General features: G+C 41.0%; 1 protein-coding gene across 3 annotated transcripts; it reads right to left on the reverse strand.

The window, feature by feature from the left end:
- Positions 1 to 92: 92 nt before the first annotated feature.
- Positions 93 to 27825, reverse strand: LOC104610229 (Metallo-hydrolase/oxidoreductase superfamily protein). Of its 3 annotated transcripts, XM_010276747.3 has the most exons (10): positions 27455 to 27825; positions 26871 to 27006; positions 19897 to 20024; positions 18876 to 19023; positions 18682 to 18787; positions 3796 to 3854; positions 2530 to 2565; positions 2309 to 2418; positions 1498 to 1559; positions 93 to 530 (listed from the first exon to the last, which is right to left on the reverse strand). In XM_010276747.3, the coding sequence occupies exons 1-9, from the start codon at positions 27661 to 27663 to the stop codon at positions 1502 to 1504; spliced, it is 990 nt and encodes a 329-aa protein (XP_010275049.1). In that variant the 5' UTR covers positions 27664 to 27825; the 3' UTR covers positions 93 to 530; positions 1498 to 1501. The 3 variants fall into 3 exon arrangements, with proteins under 3 accessions (XP_010275049.1, XP_088757256.1, XP_088757257.1); XM_088901130.1 differs by lacking the exons at positions 93 to 530; positions 1498 to 1559 and having other exon boundaries at positions 2336 to 2418; positions 2497 to 2565; XM_088901131.1 differs by lacking the exons at positions 93 to 530; positions 1498 to 1559; positions 2309 to 2418; positions 2530 to 2565 and adding an exon at positions 2703 to 2833.

A 27825-nucleotide genomic window follows, 5' to 3' on the forward strand; every position in this document is an offset into this window, starting at 1 on the left:
TTGATTGGTAAAGCAACTCCGTTCTGTCATGATGATATGGATAGGCCCATGTTTGGTTGCTTTGTCCAAGTTTGTTGAGATTACACAGAATATTTAAATTAACCAAGAGCATTTTCTCAAGCAGAGGATCTGTCATCTGTCAATAACTTCACAACAATTCCTTCAGGTTTAATTATAACTCATACAGGCACTGACAAATTACATTGCTGTGCTTGGGCTCGATAAATTTCTCTTTCAGATGAAAATTAGATAAGACCAGACAAAAGAAAAGAAAAAGAAAGAAAGTTTATAACAAGTGTCCATGCATCATGGATTGACAATATTTGGCAATACCATTGTGGTCCCCTTCTCTGCTTATGCTGTATATATTTTCCTCTACAATCCAGCATTTTCTGCCATCACTTCATGAATTGTTTTCATCATTTCGATTAGATATACCAAGAGCAAAAAAATGGGTGCAACCTAACAAGTATTTGTTTTCTCCTTTCCTACCGAGAGGAAAATTTAGTTGTATGTCTTGCACATTTGACCTGCGAAAAAAAAGAAATAATAATGAACTTCATTACGTGTATTATAGATATACTCGCAAGGATAATAATACATGAGAGATCCATACATGTATTACAGGATTTATTCATAAGGTTAATAATAGAAACTATGGACCTAAAGTATGGAAACCCGAAAGGTAGCCTTAAGCATTTGGGAGATCTATGTGAGCATGTCTTTCAGGGCAAGGATTGTTATAGCAGAGTTTCTAACATGGGGGTGGTGATTCACATAAATTGTAGGGAAAGTTTTTCTACATCCCTACCCACAAGACACCTCCTCCGTGTATTGGGAACATCTCTCATAAATGATAAGGGAAATATTCCCAATGTGTGTGCCTGTGGTGTTCTGTGGGAAGAGTTTGTGGGTAGGAGATCCAAGCTCCTATGATACACTACTCCCCTTGTATTTTGATAGATTCCCCCACCTGTCACTTCTATTTATGATGCCGGTTGGTTGGTTGTAAGTTTTTCTGGTATCATGTCTTTCCAGCATCATAGTCGAACCCTTAACATAAACAAGTGTCATATCATATTCTAATGAATTTAGTGCATTAAAAAAAGAAATCAAAGCTATGGTGCCCTGCTTCTATTTATAACATTTTATTATAATATTACAATAAAAAAGGTCTTTCATGTTTGGCATTATGTTAATATATAATGGGGAACACAATAAAATGGTTCTCCTACTTTTATTTTTAACATTTTTATTATTAAAAATTAATTTGAAATGTAAGAGCATATGAAGCTTACACCTCTGCAAAGTGCAACATAGGTGCATGCCTCTATACTGGAGGTGTATTGAGGAATTTTCTTAGCACCTAGCCTGGAGGCTGGAGCACACATCCAGTGCCTTTTAAAACATTGTAAACAAATTAGACCCTGAAGAAACCCAATATTGCGAATTTAGTGAAAAAGAAAGGTAATGAACTTCTAGATAGGATGCATTCACCTCATTATAGATCTATGGAGATTCGCAGACCATCATGAGCAAGCTGAACAGGAATTCCTTCTCTGTAGCAAGAAAATAAAATAGAAAATCAGTGATTCAGTTCTTAACATTGAAAATGATGCCTTATTTGAAATTTGCTAGATCCATGACATTTCTAGGCCATAATAGTTTTACAACCAACTCAGACATCTGTACTCCAAGGGTGGTTACTAAAACCTACATAGACATCAACCCAGCAAAGACCTAGGTAGGTAAATCCGATAGCCTGGAAGGTCAACCTTGGTGCTGATTATGACAGCTTCATGGATTTAATCCTAATGTCATTCAGTAATTGGCATGTCATCAAAATCAATATTATCATCACCTGTGCTCCATCGCAGCTATTTTGTCTCAACATGAATTTTGCTCTTCCATGCTAAAATCTCCAAGGCCATATCTTCTATCAGAGTGTAAAGTCCTCGAATATTTTGTCACTATATCAACGTTCTATATAAAAAAACCTCTCCATAAAGTCTCTCTATGGGTGCTTTTCCCCTTTTGACCCCAATCTCTTCCTCCTGTCCCCTCCAAAAGCATTGCACTTATCTCCCTCAGCAATATCTCCACATGTTATCCATCTCCTTTAAGAAGCAATAATGATGATGCCAATAGCAGATGGCAGCAGTATTTTAGCAAAGAAACTGGTTCAAACCAAGTTCAACTGTGACGATCAAGGTGCACAGTTCTTTGATTGACTAAAGCTGGTTTTAATGACCATGTTTCTAAGTTGAAAAAGGAGGTTATGAAGATTAAACTTAAAGGTGTCTTGTACCTTCTAGACCAATCCCTAAGGGCCTCGTTGTCTTTGTGGTGATCAAACTCATGGGTCACCCCAATGAACAGTGCTCGTTTTGGAGAAAGCCTCTTTACAGCTTCAAGAGTCTGAAAGGAGAATTTCTTACTATTAGTGGTTGTTTAAGCAACAGTTCTCTGTTAAAATAAATTACAGAAAATTTGCACCTTGAAGTTTCAAATGAGTAAGGAGGGACCAACCTGAGGCAAGCAAAAATGGGTATTATGTGATCCTGTCTGCATGAATTGAAATTTAAATGGTGAAACAAGGGATTTAAGTCTTGGAACATAGCATAAAATATATTTTTTTATTACTGAGCGTAGTATAAAAACATTAAATAAGCAGCATAAATCATTAAAAATACCAGCAACGCAAATGATATCCATTGCACCGAAGTAATGGAAGATACGATAAAATATCTAACAAGCAATCTGAAAGGGTACTCCATTTCCTAACCTAAGCCTGATGCAGTTGAAATCAAGTCAGGAAACCCAACTTGCAGCCCTAGAGGAAATATAGCAGTCAGGCACATTGAGGATTTGTAATGCACAGCATTTGGATTATAATTCTAAGAATTCAACTAGTAAGATACATTTTTATGAACCATGATGTTAAAAACAGTTATAACTTTCCAATTAATTGAAGTGACTACCAAAAGTCCAAGTATCAAACAGTTAGGAATCTAGTATCTCTACAAGGATTTACCCAGCCTGAATGGCCAAGTTTGTTGATTAAACAGACCTAATTATAGTTTATGATAATCTTGAATACAGTTGTCTTCCAAAGGGAGATGCATAGAGAGGAACCAACAATACAGCAATGTGGTCTGTTTGGGTCACCTAACGAATGCCATAGCCCAGATACTATACCAATCATGACATGATCCACTCCTAGAAACTTGTATTGTTAACATGATCTTTTAGCTAATCAGGTGGTGAATGGGTGACTAATGAGTTTTCAGTTCAGTTGGTGAAGGTGACTTTTGAAGTACAATAAGGACTATGGCAACACAGAGACACCATTAAAGAAATAATTTTCTTTTCAAGGAAGCTGCAAACCACTTTCTATTGGATCAGCAAATTGCTTGGCCAATGTAATACCCAAGCAAGGTGAACAGGGATCATTAGTAGACTTTGCTAGAGCACATGATTCATTTTTCTCTATATTAATAAAATGCTATGATTATCAATAGAAAAAACACTTAATAGGATGTTGTCCATAGAATTAGAGTTGGATGGGAGAAATGGGAGTGTCATAAGTGTTGTCTGTTGTATGGATGGAATAGGGTTTTGAACAATAACTTAATAACATGTCCAAAAAGTGATTGGCAGAAATACGTATGCTGATATGGATGAATGGAAAAACTAGAAAGGATAGGGCCAGAAATATATTTGCAAAGTCGATAAATATATAGAAGCAATCGGAGACAGGTACCGCAAGCAGAAGAGGATGAAGTAAAGCCTGACCTTGTATAATGTGTCAAGGATAAGAAGATCCAACTGTCCAGCTCCAGTCTTCGAAATTACTACATAACCAAAACTGATTTAGAAACATAAAGAGGAAGAGAAATATGATTGCAAAGAATACAGTATCCACTTTAATTTACAATATGCTTATTGAGGAAATAGCATTGTGAACTGTATTAACAGACAGGGGCAGAGAGAGGTGGGGGACTAGGAGGATGATCTCCCCCCTCATTTTCCTTTGCAATACCTTATATGCATATATTATATTACAAGCGAAAGATTGGGATTTATTGAAAGAGATGTGACTCAAACTAATAAAATCAGTAGAATATTTCAGAATAAAGCAAAAGAAATCAGAGAAGAAGGAGACAGCAAGAAGGAGGAAGATTGGAGAAGAAAGGAGGAGTTCGAATATCTCCTCTTTCCCCTACTCTAATCTTTTATTAAACTTATTTTAGTTACATAAATTACATGGAGGCCCTTAAGTAGGCGTCCACATCAGCACTAAACTTAGAAAACATAAAAAAGAGCTAAAGGCCCAATAAGAAAACTTAACATGAAAGAACTAGTAAGAAAGACACTAATGGGCTAGGGCCCATTCGGCCCAGTTTCTCTACACTCCCCCTCAAGCTGAGCATAGATATCCATCATGCCCAGCTTGCTTATATAATGAACCAGCTTTCCTTTAGAAACACCTTTTGTCAAAACATCATCCAATTGATTTTCAGAAGCAACAAATGGTAGATAGACTTCTCTTGAGGCAACTCTCTCTCGTATAAAATGCTTGTCAACCTCAATGTGTTTAGTTCTGTCATGTTGAACAGGATTGTGTGCAATGTTGATAGCAGCCTGGTTGTCACGATTTAACATCATTGGCTTCTCACAATTTATACCCAATTCATCTAAAAGTGATCTCAACCACAAAAGTTCAGAAACTCCATGTGCCATTGCCCTGTATTCCACTTCAGCTGAAGATCTTGCCACTACAGACTACTTCTTACTCCTCCATGATACAATGTTCCCTACTACCATAGCACAGTAAACTAAAGTAGACCTCCTATAATCAATACATTCGGCCCAATCAGCATTAGTGTATGCTTCCAGCTTCATGTGTCCATGCTTAGCAAACAAGATACCTTCCCTGGAGTTCCTTTTAGATAGCACAGAACTCTCTCAATAACTGCTAAATGTCTATCTCTGGGAGAATGCATAAACTGGCTAATTACACTAACTGCATAGGAAATATTTGGTCGAGTCATGCAAAGGTAAAGTAAATTCACGACCAGTCTTTGGAACACCCCCTTATCAGGCAACAATTCACCTTCAATCGCTGACAACTTATGATTTAGGTCAATAGGAGTAGAAGCAGGTCGACCCCCCAGTTTCCCAGTCTCTACAAGGAGATCAAGAACATACTTCCATTCAGAAATAAAGATACCATCCTTAGATCTGGCAACTTCAATTCCCAAGAAATATTTGAGTTCTCCCAAGTCCTTAATTTCAAACTCAGTGATAAGAAAACTCTTGAGATGAACTTCCTGAGTATCATTTCCTGTAACCACAATATCATCAACATAGACAATCAAGAGGGTCACTAAGGGATCTCTTCGCTTAACAAACAAAGTATGATCCAACTAAGTCTGTGTGTATCCAAAAGCAACAAGAGCAGCCCGAAATCTGTCAAACCAGGCTCTAGGAGACTGCTTAAGGCCATAAAGAGACTTCTTCAGTTTACAGACCTTTCCTTGCATCTCCTTCCCATACACCCCTGGAGGTAAAGACATATAGACCTCTTCATTTAGGTCCCCATTCAAAAGGCATTCTTTACATCAAACTGATGAAGCGGCCAGTCAAAAGCAGTAACTAAAGATAGAAAGACTCGAACTGAAGTCATCTTGGCTACTAGGGCAAAAGTTTCTAAGTAGTCAATACCATACATCTGAGTATATCCTTTAGCAACCAAACGGGCCTTATATCTCTCAACAGTACCATCAGAATGATACTTAATAATGAACACCCACTTACAGCCAACCAGTTCCTTTCCCTTAGGCAAATGCACAATTTCCCAGGTATTATTCTTATACAAAGCATCTAGTTCAGTCATTATAGCATCTCTCAATTCTGGTTTGGACAAGGCATCTGGGACAAACCGAGGAGTTACATGTGTGGAAACAAAGGCAAGGAAGGAATAGTAGGAAGGGGAAAGGAGGTTGTAGGACAGGTGTTTGGAAATATAATGAGCTGTGCATTTCCGTTTGCCTCTGCAAAGGACAATAGGTAGATCAAGGTCAGGGAAGGTATCCAAAGTAGTATAAGAGGGCTAACATGTTCTCTCAGTAGTGATGGGAGGAGCAAGAGGCACATCTGAAAGAATGGAAACAACTTGCATGTCTCTGAGTCTTTGTCTCTGGTACCACCTCTGTATAATAGGATGGGAAAGAAAAGAAGGGGAATGAGTAGGAGGAGGGGGAGCAGGGATAGATGGCTCAACTGGAGGAGACTCTATAGAAGATTCAATGGGAATTGGAAGAGGAACAAATGGTGACAATGCAAACAACTCGTCTGAATGCTCCCCCTCAAGAGAAGTACTAAAGAAAGGGACTAACTCTACAAATGTGACATCTCTAGAAACAAAGCAAGTGCCACGAACTGGATCAAAATAGCAGTACCCTTTCTGTGTGGAGGCATATCCCAAAAAGACACACTTGTGTGCTTTAGGCTCAAACTTATGTCTTTGATGACTATGAACATGGACATAGCAAGTGCACCCAAACACCTTGAGAGGAAGAGAAAATAGATCCTCATTTGGAAAAAGAGATAAAGGGAGTTTTAAACCCCATAACCCGAGAAGGCATTCAGTTTAGCAAGTATGTAGCTATAAGAACAGCATCACCCCAAAATTTAATAGGAACATGGGAAGCAAAAAGAAGGCTCCTCGCAACCTCAACCACATGTCTATTTTTCCTTTCCACCACTCCATTTTGTTGAGGAGTGTAGGAACAAGAACTCTGATGAATAACTCCAAAGGTATCAAAGTAGGAGGAGAGACTCTTCTCAAAATATTCCTTTGCATTATCAGATCGGAATATTTTGATCTGAGTGTTAAACTGGGTAAGTATAAGTTCATGAAACTTTTGTACAATATTTGATACTTCATCCCGGGATTTCAAAAGGTAAATCCATGTGTAACGAGAGAAATCATCAATGAAAAGAATGAAATATTTATAGCATCCCATAGCAGGTAAATGATATGGCCCCCACATTAGAGTGCACAATATGGAAAGGAGAAACATATTTTTTATTATTCACTGAAAAAGATTGTCTACGATGTTTAGCAAGTTCACATGACTCACAATGAAGACTCGATAGGGATATTCCCTTAAACATTTCTGGAAACAAATGACTCAAAGCTGAAAAAAACAAATGGCCAAATCTAAAATGACATATCATGACTCTATTAACTAACTCTGATAAAACAGACTCCAAAGCAACTCCACTAGGTAATCCAGGACTTTGATCAGAGACATCCAACAAGTATATCTCATTCGCCTCATGGCCACCCCCAATTGTCCTCTGAGACTTCAGGTCCTAAAAAACACAATAAGTAGAAAAGAAGGTTATGCTGCAGTTCATTGATTTGGTTAAACTACTAACAGATAAAAAGGTTAGTGCTAAGTTTGGGAACATGAAGGACAGAGGATAATACAAGTGAATCAAAGGCTTTAATATTCCCCTTGCCAGAGATGGGAGCAAGAGACCCATCGGCAAGAGAAATCTTCTTTCTACCCAAGAGGAGCTGGTATGAACAAAAAAGGTTGGGTAGGCTAGTCATATGGTCTGATGCACCAGAATCTATGACCCAAGGAATTCTACGATTACCTGAGGCTGTAGCATGATTTGCAGAAGCACGAATACCTAAATGGGCAAAAGCGGATAGAGGGGATGCCTGGGGAGGAAGATGCAATAGTAGACTCCAAGTGATTTATCAACTTCCCATATCTCTCGAATTCTGCCATCACTGCTGCCAACTATTCCACAACAGATTTTTCTTCACATTTAGACATTGTGGCAACATTTGCATTCTTGGGTTTTCCAGACTGGCCACCCTTCTTAGAGTTGTTGTTGCTCCGAAACCTCTCAGTAAGAAGATCTGGATGAAGCTTCCAACAAGAATCCTTAGTATGTTTCGGCTTCTTGCAGTATTCACATATCACTTCCCTTTTCTCATTCAACCCCTTTGGTTTTATTCCAGCATGTGCAAAATGTTCTGAAGGAGGTGGGGTCTATAGCTGTACTTGTCACCTGCTCTCTTCACTGCTCACCATAGAGTATGCTTGTGCAAGTGATACATCATCCTTGGCCAAGATATTCCGCCTTGTAATATCAAATTTAGGATTGAGTCCTATAAGGAACTCAAACAACCTATTTCTTTCCACAATTTTCCTGAAAGTTTTGGCATCTTTGGTGCTTTCCCATACAAATGCTTTCATAACATCCAACTCCTGCCATAGCGACTTCAACATCAAATAATACACAACCACACTCTTCCCCCTGTCTTAAATTCTTTACATCACTCTTTAGTTTGTAGGCCCTTGCAACATTTAATTTCTGAGAGTATGTCTTTGTCACACTATCCCAAATTTCCTTAGTTGAAGTCATCCACAGATAGTGTTGACTTATATGGGGCTGCATAAAATTTACCAACCACCCAATGACTGTGTAGTTATCCTGCATCCATTTCTCATATGTAGGGTCAGACTCACTCGACATCGCCTTACTACCCATTAGAAACCCTACTTTACCTCTACTACAGACATGGATCTTAATAGATTGTGCCCACGCAAGGTAATCTGTTCCGTCAAGTTTAATTGTAGTCACTCCTGTCAAAAAGGAATCTACGGGACCAACCCCCGACACTAGGATTTGCTTCACCTCACTTCCAGATTGCTCCATCAATCAAACGAAAATAGAAAAACAATGTTTTTAACCTTTATAGACCTAACTAAGGTCAGTCAAGCACTCAAAAGCCCCAAAACTAGGGTTTCACCATACCTGGCCTCTAGGGAGAAAGATAGAAGAGGTAGCCGCTCAAACCAAAGCTATCCAAACCACTTCCAACTGTAGCCGGCCACTTGTGGAGATAAAAAGGAACCCTCCAAGCCTTGAGCACCACATCCAAATAGCATCTTCAACTCGTAACTAGAAATTTTCTAGTCGGCTAGGGTTTTGGGAAAAAAAAATTTGCAATCCCACTTTCTTGGCAATCTTCGACCAGATTCTGACTCTCCAAACCCTCTACCAACTAGGCAAACAAGATCTCTGAATAATCAGCAATTTATCTCTCCATACACCTTTTGATTAGAAAAAGGTGTATGGGAAAAAAAGGAAAAAAAGGGATAACGGAAGAGAGACCTTCTCTGATACCAAGATGTGATTCAAACTAATAAAATCAGTGGAATATTTCAGAATAAAGCAAAAGAAATCAGAGAAGAAGAAGGTGACAGCAAGGAGGAAGATTGAAGAAGGAGAAAGAAAGGAGAAAGAAAGGAGGAGTTCGAATATCTCCTCTTTCCCCTACTCTAATCTTTTATTAAACTTATTTAAGCTACATAAATTACAAGGAGGCCCTTAAGTAGGTGTCCACATCAGCACTAAACTTAGAATACATAAAAAAGAGCTAAAGGCCCATAAAGAAAAGGCCCAATAAGAAAACATAACATGAAAGAACTAATAAGAAAGACACTAATGGGCTAGGGCCCATTCGGCTCAGTCTCTCTACAAAAAAGAACTTAAGTTGACCTGAACTATAATTTTAACCCCCTTTGAGGATTGTAAAGCCCTGTTGGAGCTAGTAGGATCAGAGGCTGGGATTGGTGCTGCTTATGTTAAGTTGGATCCAGATATTGTAACTGTTTCCAGGTGGGCTCCTATCTCTAACTCCAAGAGCTTCAGTGTGGAAGATAGAGCAGTGGTTCAGCTGCTAGGCTTGCCTTTTCATCTGAGGAGGCCAGAAGTGTCTCATTCCATTGATTCCCTGTGCAAGGCTCATTTAGACTTTCTTTTTTGTGATTCCCTGTTAGCCTAGTAATGTCCATCCTGAAGATGTGCCCTGGTTGGTGAAGGTGTGTGCAGATGAAATTTTTTACTCTGGTTGGTGACTGCCATTGAAGCTTCCTTGTGGTGTGAAGGTAGAAAGGAAGAAGAAGAGAAGGTTGAGGAAGATTAGGTACTTGGACTTCAGAAAGTGGACAGTTCAAATTTATTTGAGATTTCACTAATATGGAAAGTCTTTGGGAGGAAAGGGAAGAAATCAGATGCTGGGTTAGACCAAGTAGCAACAAGGAAAAGATGTGATCCAGCCCAATAAAATCAGAAAATAAATCTCAAGTTATAGGTAGAAAAGTGAGAGAGAAGAAGAGAAATAGTAGAGAAGAGAAGAAAGGATAAGGAGAAGATGGTTCAATCTCTTCCCCCTTACTCCTATAATCTTTTATTAATCTTAGCTTAACGAGAGCAATTACAATACTTCCCTTAAAGGGGCGGCCAGATCATAAACATACTTAAAAATAAATAAGCAAAGGTTAACAGGCACATAAGGACAAGGTCCATTAACAAACATAACAGGTAAAAGACAAAAGATGACATATTGATGCACTAGGGCCCATTTGGCCCAATCTCCCTACACTCCCCCTCAAGCTATGCATTGATATCAATCATGCCTAGCTTGCTTATATAGTGTATTAGCTCCTTTTTGAAACACCTTTTGTCAAGACATCAGTCAATTGCTCTTCAGAAACAATAAATGGAAAACAAACTTCCCCTGAAGCAACTCTCTCCTGTATAAAATGTCTATCAACCTCTATGTGCTTTGTTTTGTCATGTTGGACAGGATTATGTGCAATGTTGATAGCTGTTTGGTTATCACAATATTTCATTGGCTTCTCACAGTCAATACCCGATTCTCCTAGAAGTGATCTAAGTGACAATAGTTCTGAGGCTCCATGTGCCATTGCCTAGTACTCTACCTTAGCTGAGGATCTAGCCACTACAAACTGCTTCTTACTCCTCCATGAAACAATGTTCCCTACCACCATAGTACGATATCTCGAGGTGGACCTCCTATCATCAATACATCCAGCTTAATCTGCATCAGTGTATGCTTCCAGTTTCATGTAGAGTCAACTTGAGGAGATTCTTTTCCTTGCAAATCTTTAATCCCTTTTTCGTGAGGTTGTTTAATGCCTTATCACCTTGCCCATTGTTTCTTTTTGTTAATGGCTAAAAGCAGTGCCATCACTTCCTCTTCACGCCCCTTGAAGGAAATGCCAAGAATTCATTTACCTCCTTGATGTTCGCTTTCACCCATTCATTGACACCACCAGTTGACTCTTGGGTCAAGCTGCCATTGGCTTCTACTTCATCTGCCTATGACAGTTTAAGGATGGGTTGAACCTCCCTAAATTCTGCCTTGCCTATAGGCTATTGAGTCGACAACTCTACCTCCTTCAGTCCCTCTTCTACCACTAGACGGGTTACTGACAATGCCGCCACCCCTGGGACCCCTTCATGATCAACCTCAGTGGAAACCACAAGTTCCTTACCTGAATGGGATTGTGATGACGATCACTAAGAGGTTGGTGAGCTTAGGTTCTTCTCTAACTGGCTGGGAGCCTGGAAATGATTGATCGATTTCATCCACCCCGGATGAAGAACCATTACCACTGGCTTCTGCAGCAATCTAATCTGTTGGTGAGCCTTCAGTTGATGATCTAATTTCTCTTGCATGTTCTCCTCGTATACCACTACTAGCAGTTGAAGCCTACCTTTTTTTTTTTTGAGAATAGGTTAAGTATTTCATTAAAGAAGAAAAGAGAATACAGTGAACCTGCACAGCAAGACACTGAACAGGAAATTAAAAAAAGAAAAAAGAAAACTTTATACATCCCAAGGGCTTCTGTTCAGCTAGAAACAAAAATGTTGCAGTTGTCAAAAAAAGTGTTGTAAGGAGTGTTCTTGAACAATTTCTGAGAAGCCACCCAAGAATAAATTCTTCCCCAAAAAACTTTTAGAATTGAATCAACTGAATTGTATTTGTCCTCAAAAAGCCTCTTCCTCTCTGTCCAAACTTGTCCACAGAACTGCAGGTGGAATTACTCCCGAGATGACTTTTCCTTTTTTTTCTTTGATAAACTGGCTAGGTTCCAGCTCTAAAGCAACTCCAAAAGGCCTTTTGGAAAGCACAAGGACACCTCAAAGCATCTCAAAGCCTTCAGCCAAAGCTCCCTTGTGAACTTGCAGTGAAGAAATAAATGCTCCATGTCTCCAGAGCTTTCTCCACGCATTAAACATTTGCTGGGTTCCATCAGCCTTTCTCTTTTTGCTAGGTTCTCAGCAGTCAAACATTTTCCTAGAGAAGCAACCCAAGTGAAGAAGGCAACTTTGGGTGGCACTGTAGTTTTCCAAATTTTATTCGAAGGAAAGCTAGTCCCTTCATCAGAGCAAAGTCTGTTGTAGAAAGATTTTACTGAGAAAAAACCCGAGCTTTCCCATGCCCAAACACTTTTGTCTTGTGTTGAAATGTCCAACCTGATAGCAGTAGCACTCAGAGATGCATCAACTCCAGCCAAAGCTCTACTTCCCAGTCATTTAGATTTCTTCTGAAGGAAGGGCTCCAAACTCCAGTCCCTTGATTCTATGAAAAAGTCTCTGAAACTAGGTAGTCTTTCTCTTGTGAAATCTCGAAAAGGGTTGGAAAGCTCTCTTTGAGAGATCTGTCGCAATACCAGATATCATGCCAAAATCTGATTTGTTAAGGGCCCGGGAATAGGATCTCGTCAAGGGTCGGTCCACGGGAAAACCCTCGTGTTTCCCCTTGTCCCTTCCTTTTCTTGAGGTACCTATCTTGGCGCCTTGATGGTGATTTGTTCAAGAGATCACCAACTCTCCTAACTCTCTTCTTGACTGAATATTCAATGCCTTTGTTGGATAATAGCAACTCCTTAAATAGGAGATTACAAGAGGTAAGAGTTCTGCTCTTAGGGAGACTCCTTGCTGATTAGGGAGACTCTATCTTGATAAGATAAGACTGATAAGATAAGATAAGCCTCTCTTAACTCTATCTAATAGGATAGGGCAATCTATTCTATCTTGATAAGATACGACTGATAAGATAAGATAAGTCTCTCTTAAATCTAATCTAATAAGATAAGGCAACCTAATCTACTAAACTAATAAGATAAGATAATCTAATCTAATCTGCCGAATTAATAAGAATACTGTTGCTACCGAATTGGATAGGGTGAGAACACTGGATCACTGTTGCTGCCGGCGGTGGTATTTCCTCCCGATAAACGCGTCCATATCATTACTCCCCTCCTGGACTAAGAGCTTGTCCTCAAGCTCGAACTCAGGATATGTGGCATGGAACTTGGTCAAGGGGATTCAGGTGGCTTCGGCTGACGGTAGACTGTCCCATTCTACCAGAACTTCAAGAATACCTCGATTGATACGGGAGCGAACAAGAGTCCTATGTTGGCGAATGGGTTTGCCTTCTTTCAAGGGTGGCAGGGAGGGGACTTGGTCTAGAGGAGCACCCGTAAATGGTTTTAGCAAGGAGATGTGAAAAACATCATGAATCCAACTGCTCTCCGGCAATTCCAGCTGGTATGCAACTGCGTCGATCCGCCACAAAACCCTGAAGGGGCCATAGAATTTAGGGGCTAGTTAAGGGGAAGCCCTGTGGCACAAGGAGCGTTGCCGGTACACAATTCCCGATGGTGCTGGTCATAGGTATGCTTCATGCAGAGCTGGGCCTGCTATAAGCGAAGGTATACATCAGCTAGAAGGGCATCGCGCTCTTGTAAGGAACGATCAATCTCCTCCAAACGAGTAGAACCGGGTTCATAGGATAGCAAGCGGGGAGGGTCTCGGCCATAGACGATGCGAAAAGGGGTCATGCCGAGGGAAGAATGATAGGCAGTGTTGTAACTGTACTCGGCCCAAGGAAGCCAATCCACCCACCGTCGCGGTTGGTCACCCACAAAACAACGAAGATACATCTCGATCGTGCGGTTTACCACCTCCGTTTGACGGGAATGGGAAACTTATCCTTGATCGTTCGGCTATTGAGCTCTCTGTAGTCAACACAGAACCTCCAAGTTCCATCCCGTTTTTCTACCAATAGGACTGGCGAAGAAAAGGGGGAGCGGCTTGCGTATGATCCCCTGTTTCAGCATTTCAGCACATTGCTTTTCTATTTCGTCCTTCTATAGATGCGGGTAGCGGTAAGTCCGGACGATGACTGGTTCTGAACCCGTCACCAGAGGGATTCGATGATCGCATGCTTGGGGAGGAGGAAGTCCATTGGGTTCCTGGAACACATCTGAAAATTCGGTGAGGAGTCTTTCCATGGCTGTCGTATGTGTCGTTTCTCCCTAGAGTGCAAGAACCTGTGGTTTTCTTGCTTTTACCGGGCTACCCTGCCAAGAGACTTGCTTACCATTCAAGTGGAATGTCATTGTTAGGGCACTGAAATCCCATAAAATTGGGCCTAGGGTGATCAACCATTTAACCCCAAGAACAATATCGAATCCATCCAAGGAAAGTACGAATAAATCAGCAGAAAATAGTTCAGATTCAACCTGTATCTGAACGTCCTTACAGATTCCCGAACTGTGAACCCTTTCACTGTTTGCGATGGCTACCTGTAGTCGTGGCCTGAATTCCATTGCCAGTTTTAACTGAAGGGCAGCTTGCTAACTTACGAAGTTGTGAGTGCTTCCTGAATCAACGAGTATGCGCACCGGTCTTCCTGCTATTCGTGGGTTCCTAGGTTTAACAAGTTACTACTGCGGGTTCCTAGGTTTACGCGGGTTCCTAGGTTTAACAGGTTACTACCACAAATTTGTGCAGAATTATGGTCTGTTGGCTGCCCCGTTAACCAACCTACTAAAGAAAAATTCCTTCCGTTGGGACGACACAGCCGATACAACTTTTGCAAATTTAAGAGATGCCCTGTCCTCCACCCCAGTTCCGCAATTACCGAACTTCGCTCTCGTGTTTACAGTCGAGTGCGATGCATCCGGAATAGGTATCGGGGCCGTACTACAGTAGCAATGGCACCCGATTGCCTTCTTCAGCCGCAAACTGGCCGACCGACATTTAAAACTACCAGCCTATGAGAGCGAACTAATCGGGCTAGCTAGAGCCGTCCAACACTAGAGACCATACTTGTGGGGGCAGTCATTCGTCGTCAAAACCGATCACTACAGCCTCAAGTACTTGTTGGAGCAATGACTCACCACTCCTCCTCAGCAGCATTGGGTTAGCAAACTACTTGGCTTCGATTTTCGGGTGGACTACAAGGCGGGATCCTTGAATCACGCCGCTGATGCTTTGTCTAGACGCGATGAGGACACTATGCTCCTTTGCGGAATTTCCCAACCCTGGATCACTCTATTAGACAACATCAGGAAGGCAATACCGCAATCACCAGAAGGGTCTTTCCTTGTACAAAAAATTCAGTCTGGGGCCGCTGACTCCAATTGGTCCCTTCATGACGGGTTGGTACTATATAAGGGTCGGGTACATCTCCCACCAGACCCTTCTTTTGATTCCCTCCATCATCTCCAGTATTCATAACTCCATCCATGAAGGCATTCAGAAAACGCTGCATCGCGTCTGGACTGATTTCCATTGGCAAGGTATGAAGGCTTCTAATCGGGACTTTGTCCAAAATTGCTCCACGTGCCAACAACATAAATGGGAAAACCTGCACCCGGCTGGCCTCCTTCAGCCCCTTTCGATCCCAACACAAATCTGGGCCAACATCTCCATGGACTTCATCGAGGGACTACCCAAGGTAGGCGGCAAATCAGTTCTGTTCGTGGTGGTGGATCGCTTCTCTAAATATGCCCACTTCATTCCTCTATCACACCCGTACAGCGCCATTTCAGTCGCCCACGCTTTCTTTACACATGTTTTCCACTTACATGGGTTAACGGAATCCATTGTCAGTGACAGAGACCCGGTTTTCACTAGTGCCTTCTGGAAGGAACTGTTTCGGCTCCATGGCACCACCTTAGCTTTTTCCTCCGCGTATCATCCTCAGTCCGATGGTCAAACGGAGGTGGTAAACCGCACGATCGAGATGTATCTTCGTTGTTTTGTGGGTGACCAACCGTGACGGTGGGTGGATTGGCTTCCTTGGGCCGAGTACTGTTACAACACTGCCTATCATTCTTCCCTCGGCATGACCCCTTTTCGCGTCGTCTATGGCCGAGACCCTCCCCGCTTGTTATCCTATGAACCCGGTTCTACTCGTATGGAGGAGATTGATCGTTCCTTACAAGAGCGTGATGCCCTTCTAGCTGATGCATACCTTCGCTTACAGCAGGCCCAGCTCCGCATGAAGCATACCTATGACCAGCACCTTCGGGAATTGTCGTTTGAACCGGGCTAGATTGTTTGGTTGAAGCTTCAGCCCTACCGGCAACGCTCCTTGTGCCACAGGGCTGCCCCTTAACTAGCCCCTAAATTCTATGGCCCCTTCAGGGTTTTGCGGCAGATCGGCGCAGTTGCATACCAGCTGGAATTGTCGGAGAGCAGTCGGAATCATGATGTTTTTCACATCTCCTTGCTAAAACCATTTATAGGTGCTCCTCTGGACCAAGTCCCCTCCCTGCCACCCTTGAAAGAAGGCAAACTCATTCGCCAACCTAGGACTCTTGTTCGCTCCCGTATTAATCGAGGTATTCTTGAAGTTCTGGTAGAATGGGACAGTCTACCGTCAGCCGAAGCCACCTGGATCCCCTTGACCGAGTTCCAAGCCACATATCCTGAGTTCGAGCATGATAGAGTCTTATCTTATCAAGATAGAGTCTCCCTAATCAGCAAGGAGTCTCCCTAAGAGCAGGACTCTTACCTCTTGTAGTCTCCTATTTAAGGAGCTGCTATTATTCAATAAAGGCATCGAATATTCAGTCAAGAAGAGAGTAAGGAGAGTTGGTGATCTCTTGAACAAATCACCATAAAGGCGCCAAGATAGGTACGTCAAGAAAAGGAAGGGACAAGGGGAAACAAGAGGGTTTTCCCATGGACCGACCCGTGATGAGATCCTATTCCCGGGCCCTTAACAGAGTCTGGATACCACTTACTAATTTCTTGTCAGTTTGTTAAAGGTATTTGGGAATGGTTTACTTCTTTGTTTGGGTGCAGGTGGACCCCTCCTTTGAATGTGCAATGTTTATTCACATCCATGCCTCGCTGGACAACAAAAAGGGCCAAGATCATGTGGAGATGTGTTAGGGCTGCAGTATGTTGGACTGTTTGGGAGGAAAGAAATTCACAGATTTTCTCAGATAAGGAGAGAAGCTTGGAAGCAATCACGGAGAGTATCCATGTTAGGGTGATACATTGGTTGAAAACTTTAGAACTGTTTACAGACTTCTCAGTTGATCAAATGATATTAAATTGGAAGGAGATTGCAGATTCAGCTCCGGTGAAGAAGACCTCAAGTTCTTGTTGGACACCTCCACCTCAAGGGTTTACCAAACTGAATTTTGAGGGCAGCAGCATGGGTAATCCAGGGCCTTCCGGAATAGGGGGAGTGATAAGAGATGAAAAAGGGAACTTGTTAGCCATGTATTCCGGTCCAATTGGGGTGGGCGATTCTCTAGGGGCTGAGATTCTAGGAGCTCTTGAAGGGATCTAAAGGGCTAAGGACATGCATATTAAAAAACTGATCATAGAAGGTGATTCTGAAATTGTGGTGAATTGGCTAAAAGAGGATAGCTCTAAGCTCTGGATTTACAACAATGAAAAGAGGAAATTTAAGTGGCTGACTAAGGACATCGAAGTTCATTGCACATGGATAAAAACAAATGCAAATTCCTTGGCAGATGGGCTAGCTAGACAAGGGGTGAACAAAAACTCTCTCTTTTGGGCTGTGTTGTAAGTTTTTCATGATTTGGGTGTACATTGGTATAGTAGGGAGTTAAGATTCTTTAGCTCCTTTTCTATGTAACTTCCTAAGTTCTCAATTATTAATAAAATTTACTGTTATTGATAAAAAAATTAAAATTTTCCACTATGAGCTCCTTTGACTATAGGAATCCTTAGATCTTATTTCATTACTTCAACCAACATCCTTTTGGCTTACCCTTGTTTACTCAATCTAGGATCTATTATTTAAAAGATTATTTGGAGACCCCTTTTGGCTGGAAAGAGATCTCTTGTTGACCCATTGATCATCAGCAAATACTGAGTGATCTTAAGGCAACCCCAAATCTCATGACCTAGTAAGATCATTTCATGCTCAAATCATATTTTATTTTTTTTATCATTCATGTTCAAATCAAATTGACAAGTGGCATGGTGAGCCATTTTGGTCATTTAGACTATGTTTTAGACAAAATTGTGTAGTTTGAGGGAAAAAAATATGTCCAACATGCCATCAGCACGACGATAGCACTTTACATTGATAGACATTGAGGAATTAAAACTTCAAGGGAAACAAAAAAAATGACAAATTCCCACACCAAAGGAATGATTATAAAGAATTAGAACTTTTCTAGAAAAGATGGATGACCTTGATTGATACCCATATGCTTGCACATTGACAGCATTCAAGAGCATTGATGATAGAAATTTCTTTGGATATATTTGTACAATTTTAGACCCACCATGATGTGATCATTGCTACAAGATGTTCCAAAGAATAAATAAATTTAGTGGAAGATCCAAATCCTAGATATCTGTGTTTGGAATTTGTATTTTATTCATCTATCTGCCTATATATTTATTTATTTTTAACTGTTCATTTTTTATGGCAAATGTGAATGATATAGAACAGGTAATTAGATCATCAAAAGCTAAAACAAAACATACCATATTCAGTGCTTGCAGGGAAACGTGAAACATCAGATACATATGCTATTCTAGATTTCTGACCAAAAAGAAAACCCAAGCAAACATAATCCTCTCCATGCATTACCTACATTAGAAACAAGCAATTAGGCACAAGAGAATGGATGATGCATAATATAGACAACAGAATGAGAGATGGAATTGGAGTAAGTAACTGGAAGAGGAACAAACTGTAGGCCAGATGCAGCAAATGGCTTATCATAGTGGCCTTCAATAATTTCCCAGCGAAGCTGTGCAACTCGTCTAATTTCTTGTCCTTCTTTCAGTTTTTTCTGAACTAAATATGGGAATTTCACTGCAATGCTGTTTGGAAAATACATCATACAATGTCAGGAAAAATGTTGAAACTCAATGTAGAGGACACAGACAAGTGTTGTAACCTTTTGCTTAAATAGAGCCACCAGAATTATTCTTTTTTAAGGGGGAGTGATCTCCATTTAGGTTCTTTATAGAAGTATAAACAACCCAGGAATCGTGTACATGGCAACTAGTTATAGAGCTTAAAAGGAACCTTTCATGTTCTTGTCTCTACTCTTTATCCATTGTATACATTTTAGCCCATAAAACTTTTCCATGTCCAAAATAAGCCCTTTTATGCTTTCTTTTTTTTCAAACTAAAATTTGAATACTTGGAAGGTATCATCATTCATGCAAAACTCCAATGCAAGGGGAGGCATAAGGTGGATATGTACATTGGGAGTGAACATTTGGTCGGTCCTCTGTGACATATGTACTGGATTGGTCATGAGATAGATTTTCAGTACCCTTATAAAGTGATAGAATATTAGAACACAAAGGTTATAAATAAAACATTTCAAACCCAAACAGACGGCCCAATTACCATGCGATCATGATGTATGACAAGTACCATCCTAACATCATGAACTTCAAATCTTAGAATCCAGAGATGTACACATGAAGATGAAAGATATCAAATGAAATTAACAGTTTGGTCTGCTATGATAACTGGATTCCCATACATGCCTAGAATACTGGTATTGTATCCAATACTAATTGGATAGACTCACAAACACGGGACACTCATACCCATATCCCATGTCCAGGATTTTATGAAATGGAGGGTTATATTCCCGTTTCCCCTGTCTGTGTCTATATATCCATATCTGTATCTGGGCATCATAGATAATGCCTTTGATTGAAAGGAATAAAGAATACCTGTCCATTGCAAACTGAGTAAGGTAAATAGGAGTAGGATCAATATCATTTGTAGGACTAAATGGTTGTACTGCACGTATATCATCCAGACCAAGGACTGCATCAGCATGTTCATGGGTCAAAATTATCTGCATTAATACAAAAAAAAAGGTTAGCTTATGGGTAGGCATACTTAACATGAAAACTAAAAGTTATGTTATTAAAAACAGAATCACAGATAAGATACCTATAGTGCATACATGGCATCAGCACAGAAAATTGAACCAAGTGGCTACCCATCTTAATCCATGCTACCAATTGTATACACATTTAAATGGGATTAAAGAACATCTTTCAAGTTTAACTCTGTTAGAATGTTAGAGTGATGTTCGGCTGATAAGAGTTCTTATTAGCCCATTCTTATGTTTAACTTATCTTGTAACTGGGCTTGTGTTAATGGGCCTAATCCTGTTTAATGATTTAAGTCATCTGGGTGTCCCGTCACTAATCAGGGGCATCCCAGTAATTTCTTGTACCTTGTACTACATTCATCTATAAATAAAAGGCTGGTCGACTGGCTAGTACAGTTCGACATTCTCTTCATTTCAGTGGTTCTCTTCTCTTCTTTACTACTTCGAGTATAGCTCCTTAGATTACATGGTATCAGAGCATTAGCTCCTTCCTGGTTCAGCAAGCGCACTCTCTTCTCTTGCTGTCTTTTCATCTTCTCTCTTCCTTTTCTGGGTTGCTGCAGTAAAGACCTAGGAGTGTAAGAGAGTAAAGCAAGTTCGAACCTAGGGTTTCTCTTGGTTGTAGGACTCAAGGGAAGTAAGACCCAGAAGTAGATGTCCTACTAGTTTTTTTTTCAGCAAGTAGTAGCTATTGGGCTACTAAGAGAGGTCTGTATAGGACAGACCTAGTTGAGGACTGATTCCAGCAGTCCTAGCACTAGCCGAAAGGGGGAGAGCTTCCTCTACAGTTGCAGCTTCGGTGCTCCAGCAAGACTTGCGCAGAACAGTGGTAAAGACTTAGCCCCTTCTACAGTTGCAGCTTCGGTGCATCAGCAAGACTCTTACAGAACTGTGGCAACTTCAGTTACAGATTTTTTCAGGTCGGTTACCAGCCCTACTTCTGCACTGCACAGTTGCAGCCTTGAACTTTTACCAGCACTGTGAACTGGTTCAGTTACAGACCTTTACTTGCTACTGTACCCAAACTATGAACACTTTTACCAGCACTGTGACCACTTCGGCCAGCCCTAAACAGAACCACCTACAGCACTGTGAACAACTCTTGGACTGAAGTCAGGATGTCCTCACTATCCGGTGAAGTTTCCTCTAGAGATAACAGACTTGTCACAAGGTCCTCAAACCTGGAAAACCCTAATCTGCACAGCTTGCAGATTACAAGTGTGCTGCTGGATGAGTATAACTTCAGAGAGTGGTCCGTCTTAGCAATGCTGTTCATTACCTCTTGTGATCTCACAGGCTATTTGGATGGAGACAAGAAACAACCAGAAATTGGCAGTCCTGAATACACCATGTGGCGCAAGGAAAATGCCACAGTCATGTCTTGGTTGCTGGCCTCCATGACTCCTCGGGTGGCCAGAACTGTTCATCACTTCCCTACAGCCGCTAAAATCTGGGAGAAAGTATCCAAGACATACGGCCAGAAAAAGAACAATGCTAGAATCTACAGGCTGAATCAAGACATTGCAGCCCTAAGGCAAGGAGACGTGTCTGTGGCAACATACTTTGCAACACTGGAAGGCCTCTGGGAAGAGCTTGACCACCACTTGATTTTGGATTGGGAAAATGCCAAGGATAAGGAGGCATGACAAGCAGATTGAGGAGGGCAGAGCCTTTAAGTTTCTGGCGGGCCTTGACCCTGTATATGAAGGTATAAGGTCACAGATTCTAGGGAGAGATGAATTACCTGAGCTTCACCATGTCTACTACCTAGTGAGGAATGAAGAAGTAAGGAGAAAGGAGATGCAAGTTGACTCCCAGACACAGTCAACAGAACTACCTGGAGAACATTCAACCTTAGTCTCCACTAAGGGGAATAGATTTTCAGACAAGAAGTCCCTCAAGTGTACCCATTGTGGTGGTGAGAAACACACGAAGGAGAAATGTTGGGTCTTGTACCCGCATCTAAAGCCAGCTGCTCTGAGAAAGGACAAAAGGCAACATAAGGGCCACACAACAAGTGGGAATCTTGCCACCAACAACAGTAGTGACAACTCACAGAGTACTCAGATAGTGTCCTCTTCCACCGCAAGGCAGGCTGCCGACTCCTCTGGACCAAGTACTTCGGGCTTCACAGCTAGTGAGGTAGAGGTTCTCAGTTGGGCATTAGCCCATCTGAAGAACAATTCTTTAGCTTCCACCTCTCTTGCCAAATCAAGTACAACCTCTGCATTTAGTGCAACTAGTTCCATTAATTCTACCTCTTAGGTGATTGATTCCGGAGTCACTGACCATATGACACATATGTCCTTATTCTCTACATATCATTTGTTGTCTGGCCAGGATAAGATGAGAGTAGCCGATAGGTCCCTCTCCACCATCTCTGGAAAGGGGGTGGTTGACCTAAGCAAGGATCTCTCTCTTAAATCAGTCCTACATGTTCCTAGTCTTACCTTAAATCTGTTGTCTGTTTCAAAGCTTACAAAAAATTTGAACTGCAGTATAACTTTCTTTCCTTCTCATTGTGTCTTCCAGGACAGATTGACGAGGAGAACGATTGGGAGTGGTCATGAGTATGGGGGCCTTTACTATTTTGATGAGGATGTCAGCTCAGCCTTGCAAGCTTCTGCTACTACTAGTCCAGAAAGTGTGGAGTCAATAGCTAGGTTGCACTTGTGGCATGCTAGGCTAGGTCATTTGTCCTTTTCTTCTTTAGCAATGTTGTTTCCCAAACTATGTAAGGGCATTCCGAGTCAGAGTTTAATTTGTGATGTGTGTCAAATGTCAAAACAATGTAGATCAATGTATCCAATTTCTAGTAATGAAATTCAAGCCCCTTTTGATTTGGTTCATTCTGATGTTTGGGGTCCTTCACCCATTATTTCCATTGATGGCTTCCGTTACTTTATCAGTTTTATTGACCATTATTCTCGGTGCACTTGGATTTATCTGTTGAAAGGACGTGATGAAGTTCCCCGGATAACTATGATGTTTTGCAAGATGGTTGAAACACAATTTGATAAAAAGATCAAGCAATTCCGTTCAGACAATGCAGCTGAATACTTTGAAAGATCCCTGAACTCATTCATGGAAGATGCAGGCATGTTACATCAATCATCATGTGCTTACACCCCTTAGCAAAATGGGGTTGCTAAGCGCAAGAACAGGCACCTATTGGAGACAGCTCGAGCCCTTCTTTTCCAGCACAATGTGCCTAGCAATATTGGTCTCAAGCTGTTCTCACTGCATCATACTTGATAAATCGGATGCCATCTAAGGTACTGGGCATGAAGACTCCTTTCTCTGTTTTGTGTCCCACTCTTCCAGGATTTCCTCTTCCCCCACGGGTTTTTGGTTGTACATGCTTCATACATGTGAAGGATCCAAAGAACACCAAGCTGGATCCTAAGGCTACAAAGGGAATATTTTTGGGGTATTCTCCTACACGAAAGGAGTATAAGTGTTATGATCCTGTCTCCAAGAAAAAATATGTCACCAGAGATGTAGTCTTTTTTGAGTCTCAACCCTATTTCCAGTCTTCTCTGAATCCTCTTCAGGGGAAGAGTAGTGGGTTGGAAGAGGATTCTCAGTCTCCCTTCTTTTTTGTTCCCCTTTCATCACCTTCCACTACTCCTAGCTGTAACATTCCGGGTCGACCTAGTAAGACTCCCACTGTGCCAGTTACTTCTCCAGATTCGGCTGATGCTTCTGAAGGTTCCAGTAAACAAGAGAAAGAGATACTTATATACAGTAGAAGGAAGAAGGGCCCTCAACCTCATGATTGCAACCAGTTGAACTCAGATCAATCTGTCTCTGCAATCCAAGGTAATTCTGACCCACTCAATTCAGATTTGGATCTTCCTATTGCTCTCCGTAAGCCTGTTCGTTCTTATACCACTTGGCATCCCATAGCTGATTATGTTTCTTACTCACACTTATCCCCTGCCTATCATTTCTTTATGTCTACTCTTTCCTCTGCATGTGTCCCTTTCAGGTATTCTGAGGCGGCATCTGATCCAAGGTGGAAAGAAGCCATGAATGAAGAGATGAAAGCCCTAATGAAAGCAGGAACGTGGGAATTGGTGGACCTGCTAGAGGGGAAAGGCACTGTTGGGTGCAAGTGGGTATTTACAGTATAGCACAGGGAAGATAGGTCAATTGAGAGGTACAAGGTCAGACTTGTGATAAAGGGATTTACACAAAATGAAGGAATTGAATACAAGGAAACCTTTGCCCCAGTAGCAAAGCTCAACACAATCAGGGTTCTACTGTCACTAGCAGCAAAATTCTCTTGGGAACTTCATCAGCTGGATGTGAAGAATGCCTTCCTAAATGGTGATCTTCATGAAGAGGTATTCATGGAACCCCCACTTGGATATGATGTTAGAAAGAAGGTATGTAAACTAAGGAAAGCATTATATGGTTTGAAGCAATCTCCCCGGGCATAGTTTGAGAGACTTTGTTTGGCCGTGAAGAAAGTGGGGTACACTCAGAGCAGTGCAGATCATACATTGTTTACAAGGAGACAGGATGACAAACTTACAGCACTCATTGTGTATGTGGATGATATGGTGATTACTGCAAATGATGTGAAAGAGATGAAGAGGCTGAATGAGTTCTTAGCTTCAGAATCTGAGATCAAAGACCTAGGAAATCTGAGATACTTTCTTGGGATTGAAGTTGCTAGATCAAGAGAGGGAATCTACATATGTCAAAGAAAATATGTGCTAGATCTTCTAGAGGAAACAGGCATGATGGGGTGCAGGCCAGCAGACACTCCAATAGAACTAAACCATGGATTACAAGAATCAATGGGTGAGGAATGCTGTGATAAGGAAAGGTACCAAAATTTGGTAAGAAAACTGATATACTTATCCCTTACTCGGCCAGACATTACCTATGCAGTGCATGTTGTCAGTCAATTCATGCACTCACCAAAGACCCCTCATATGAGAGTAGTGGAAAGAATTCTCAGATACTTGAAGACTTGCCCAGGGAAAGGAATTCTATTCAGGAAAAACAACAGACTTGAAATTGAAGCCTACACTGATGCTGATTGGGCTGGGTCTGTTGGAGACAGAAAATCAATCTCAGGGTATTGTACATTCTTGGGAGGAAACCTAGTCACATGGCACAGAATGTTGTGGCTAGATCACATGCAGAAGCAGAATACCGAGCTATGGCACACGGGGTTGATGAACTCTTATGGCTCAGAACCCTCCTTAATGAGCTTGGTATCAAGACTGAGGGTCCCCTCAAGTTGTATTGTGATAATAAAGCTGCTATCAACATTGCCAACAATCCCGTGCAGCATGACAGGGCAAAACATATTGAAATTGATCGACACTTTGTCAGAGAGAGAATTATTTCAGGAGAACTCTATGTGCCTTATACTCCATCAAAGATGCAGATTGCAGATGTATTAACAAAAGGGCTGGCAACAACAAAGTTCAGGGACATACTTGCCAAGTTAAACATGATTGATATCCATGCTTAGCTTGAGGGGGAGTGTTAGAATGTTAGAGTGATGTTCGGCTGATAAGAGTTCTTATTAGCCCATTCTTATGTTTAACTTATCTTGTAACTGGGCCTGTGTTAATGGGCCTAATCCTGTTTAATGATTTAAGTCATCTGGGAGTCCCATCACTAATCAGGGGCACCCAGTAATTTCTTGTACCTTGTACTACATTCATCTATAAATAAAAGGCTGGCTAGTACAGTTTGACATTCTCTTCATTTCAGTGGTTCTCTTCTCTTCTTTACTACTTCGAGTATAGCTCCTCAGATTACAAACCCTATTTAACTAGTTGGCAGAATCAACTTGACCCAAATTGCTAATGACTCTTATGATACCCAGATATGTACTATAACCTAGATATAGTACATACATGACATCAGCAAGGAAAATTGGACCGAGTGGCTACACATCTTAATCCATGCCACCAATTGTATACACATTTCAATGGGATTAAGAAACATCTTTCAAGTTTAATCCTATCTAGCTAGTTGGTAGAATCAAATTGGCCCAAATCGTTAATGATTAGTATGATACCCAGAAATGGTGAGGACATGGCTGGGAAGGCTTTTTTTTCACCAAAAAAAAATAACTACCTTATCTTTTCTTTTCTCGAAAATAAAAAAAAAAGGCTTGGAAGGTATCAGACACAGAATCTACAGTAAAACTTGAAGTGTCCATGTATGATACCCATGTATAGGACCCATACCCCAAGTCCCAACACTGCCACTTATTCATTAATATCAGTATCCCAAAAGGGGGGAAAGGCCTCCTGCTAGACCAAAAGTGTCCATCCCCCAGCATTGCCACTTATTCAAATTTTTTAAATTTTGAATCAGTCATTTGTTGGTTTGGAGTTGCCATAAACAAGGGGACCACATCAAATAGTCAAGTTACACTTCTTTTCTTTTTTTCTTTTTTAAGTTTGAAAAATTCTATCTTATCCTATCCAACTTTTCTTTTCATGTTTGCAAAATAGAGGTTGAAAACTAAATGTTCTGTATCATTACTTTCTTGCATATTTGCAGTCTTATGAGAGTGCATCAACATCTTATATAAGAACATGTCTTTTTCTGTGGTCGACTAATCAACCTAGGCACTACTAGTCACGACATTACCTAGGGCGGCCAAAATGACTAGCCATTGCCTTGTGGGATTGATAAAACTACATAGGAGTGGAAATGATTATGCAACATAAATTTCTAATAGCCAAAATCTTTATCACTGAACAATGAGAGGATTTTCCTGATATACTGATTTGGAAATATAAAAGAATTGGAATATGTACTTACGGAATCCACTCGAGGAATCTTATAGCGAGTAAACCATCTAAGTACTTGCTCTCTAAAGGTCTTTCCAACATCAATTAGTATATAACTATGTACACCATTGTTTTGGCAATAATCAATAAGAAGAGATGTGTTGCACCTGTAAAATCAAAAACTGATTAAAGATTGACTTGATGATTAGCTTCATAAGGTGAACATAGCAGAGAAAAGAACGGAAACGGAAAAAGAAAAAGAATCTATGGTTCAACCATTCACTGTTTTCGATCCAAAACAATTTTGAGCCATGATGACTCATAGTCTTATCCAACTTATGAAATTTTTTTGTTTCTTTAGTGAAAAAAAAAAGGAGGAAAACAAGAGAACGCATGAAAAGGAAAAGGAAGATAAACTCTAATAAAATCCATAAGAAACCGCAGAACAAATCCGCATAATTTCTCACAATGTATACGATCTACAAGTAACTCCGGCAACTCAAAATCAGATCAAAACCTAAATAGAAATAATGCGCACGCATCCAGCAAGAATAATACGAGGCAGACGAATAAAACCCTAAACAAGCTTCAACAATGCAAACCAAATAAACGAACCTATAGTTGGGATTAAGCTCGGCAGGAACAGAAAATGACTGGGTGCAAACTTTGCAGGGCGGATCGGTGGGTTGAATCAAGCACATCGCGTTCGGGACCGCGCTAGAACAACCAGTTCCCAAGAAAATCAAAGAAGAAGATCCACGGAGATTGTCATTCCATTGATATTCCAAGCAATTTCCATTTTCACCAACATTTCCACTATCCATTTGGGTGCCCTAGAACAAAAAGAAAAGAAAAACCTTTAGAAAGGACGCTGTAAAGAATGAAAGAAGTGGAGTCCTGCAAATCGGAGATCGAGCAACGGCGTGAAGACAACGGAGATGGAGCAAAGCGTTGCTCGTCGGTGGATTCTCGACCCGCGAAGGACA

The sequence above is a fragment of the Nelumbo nucifera genome, chromosome 3 (assembly GCF_055504915.1).
Source record: "Nelumbo nucifera cultivar China Antique chromosome 3, China Antique-T2T, whole genome shotgun sequence".
NCBI classification, from domain to species: Eukaryota; Viridiplantae; Streptophyta; class Magnoliopsida; order Proteales; family Nelumbonaceae; genus Nelumbo; species Nelumbo nucifera.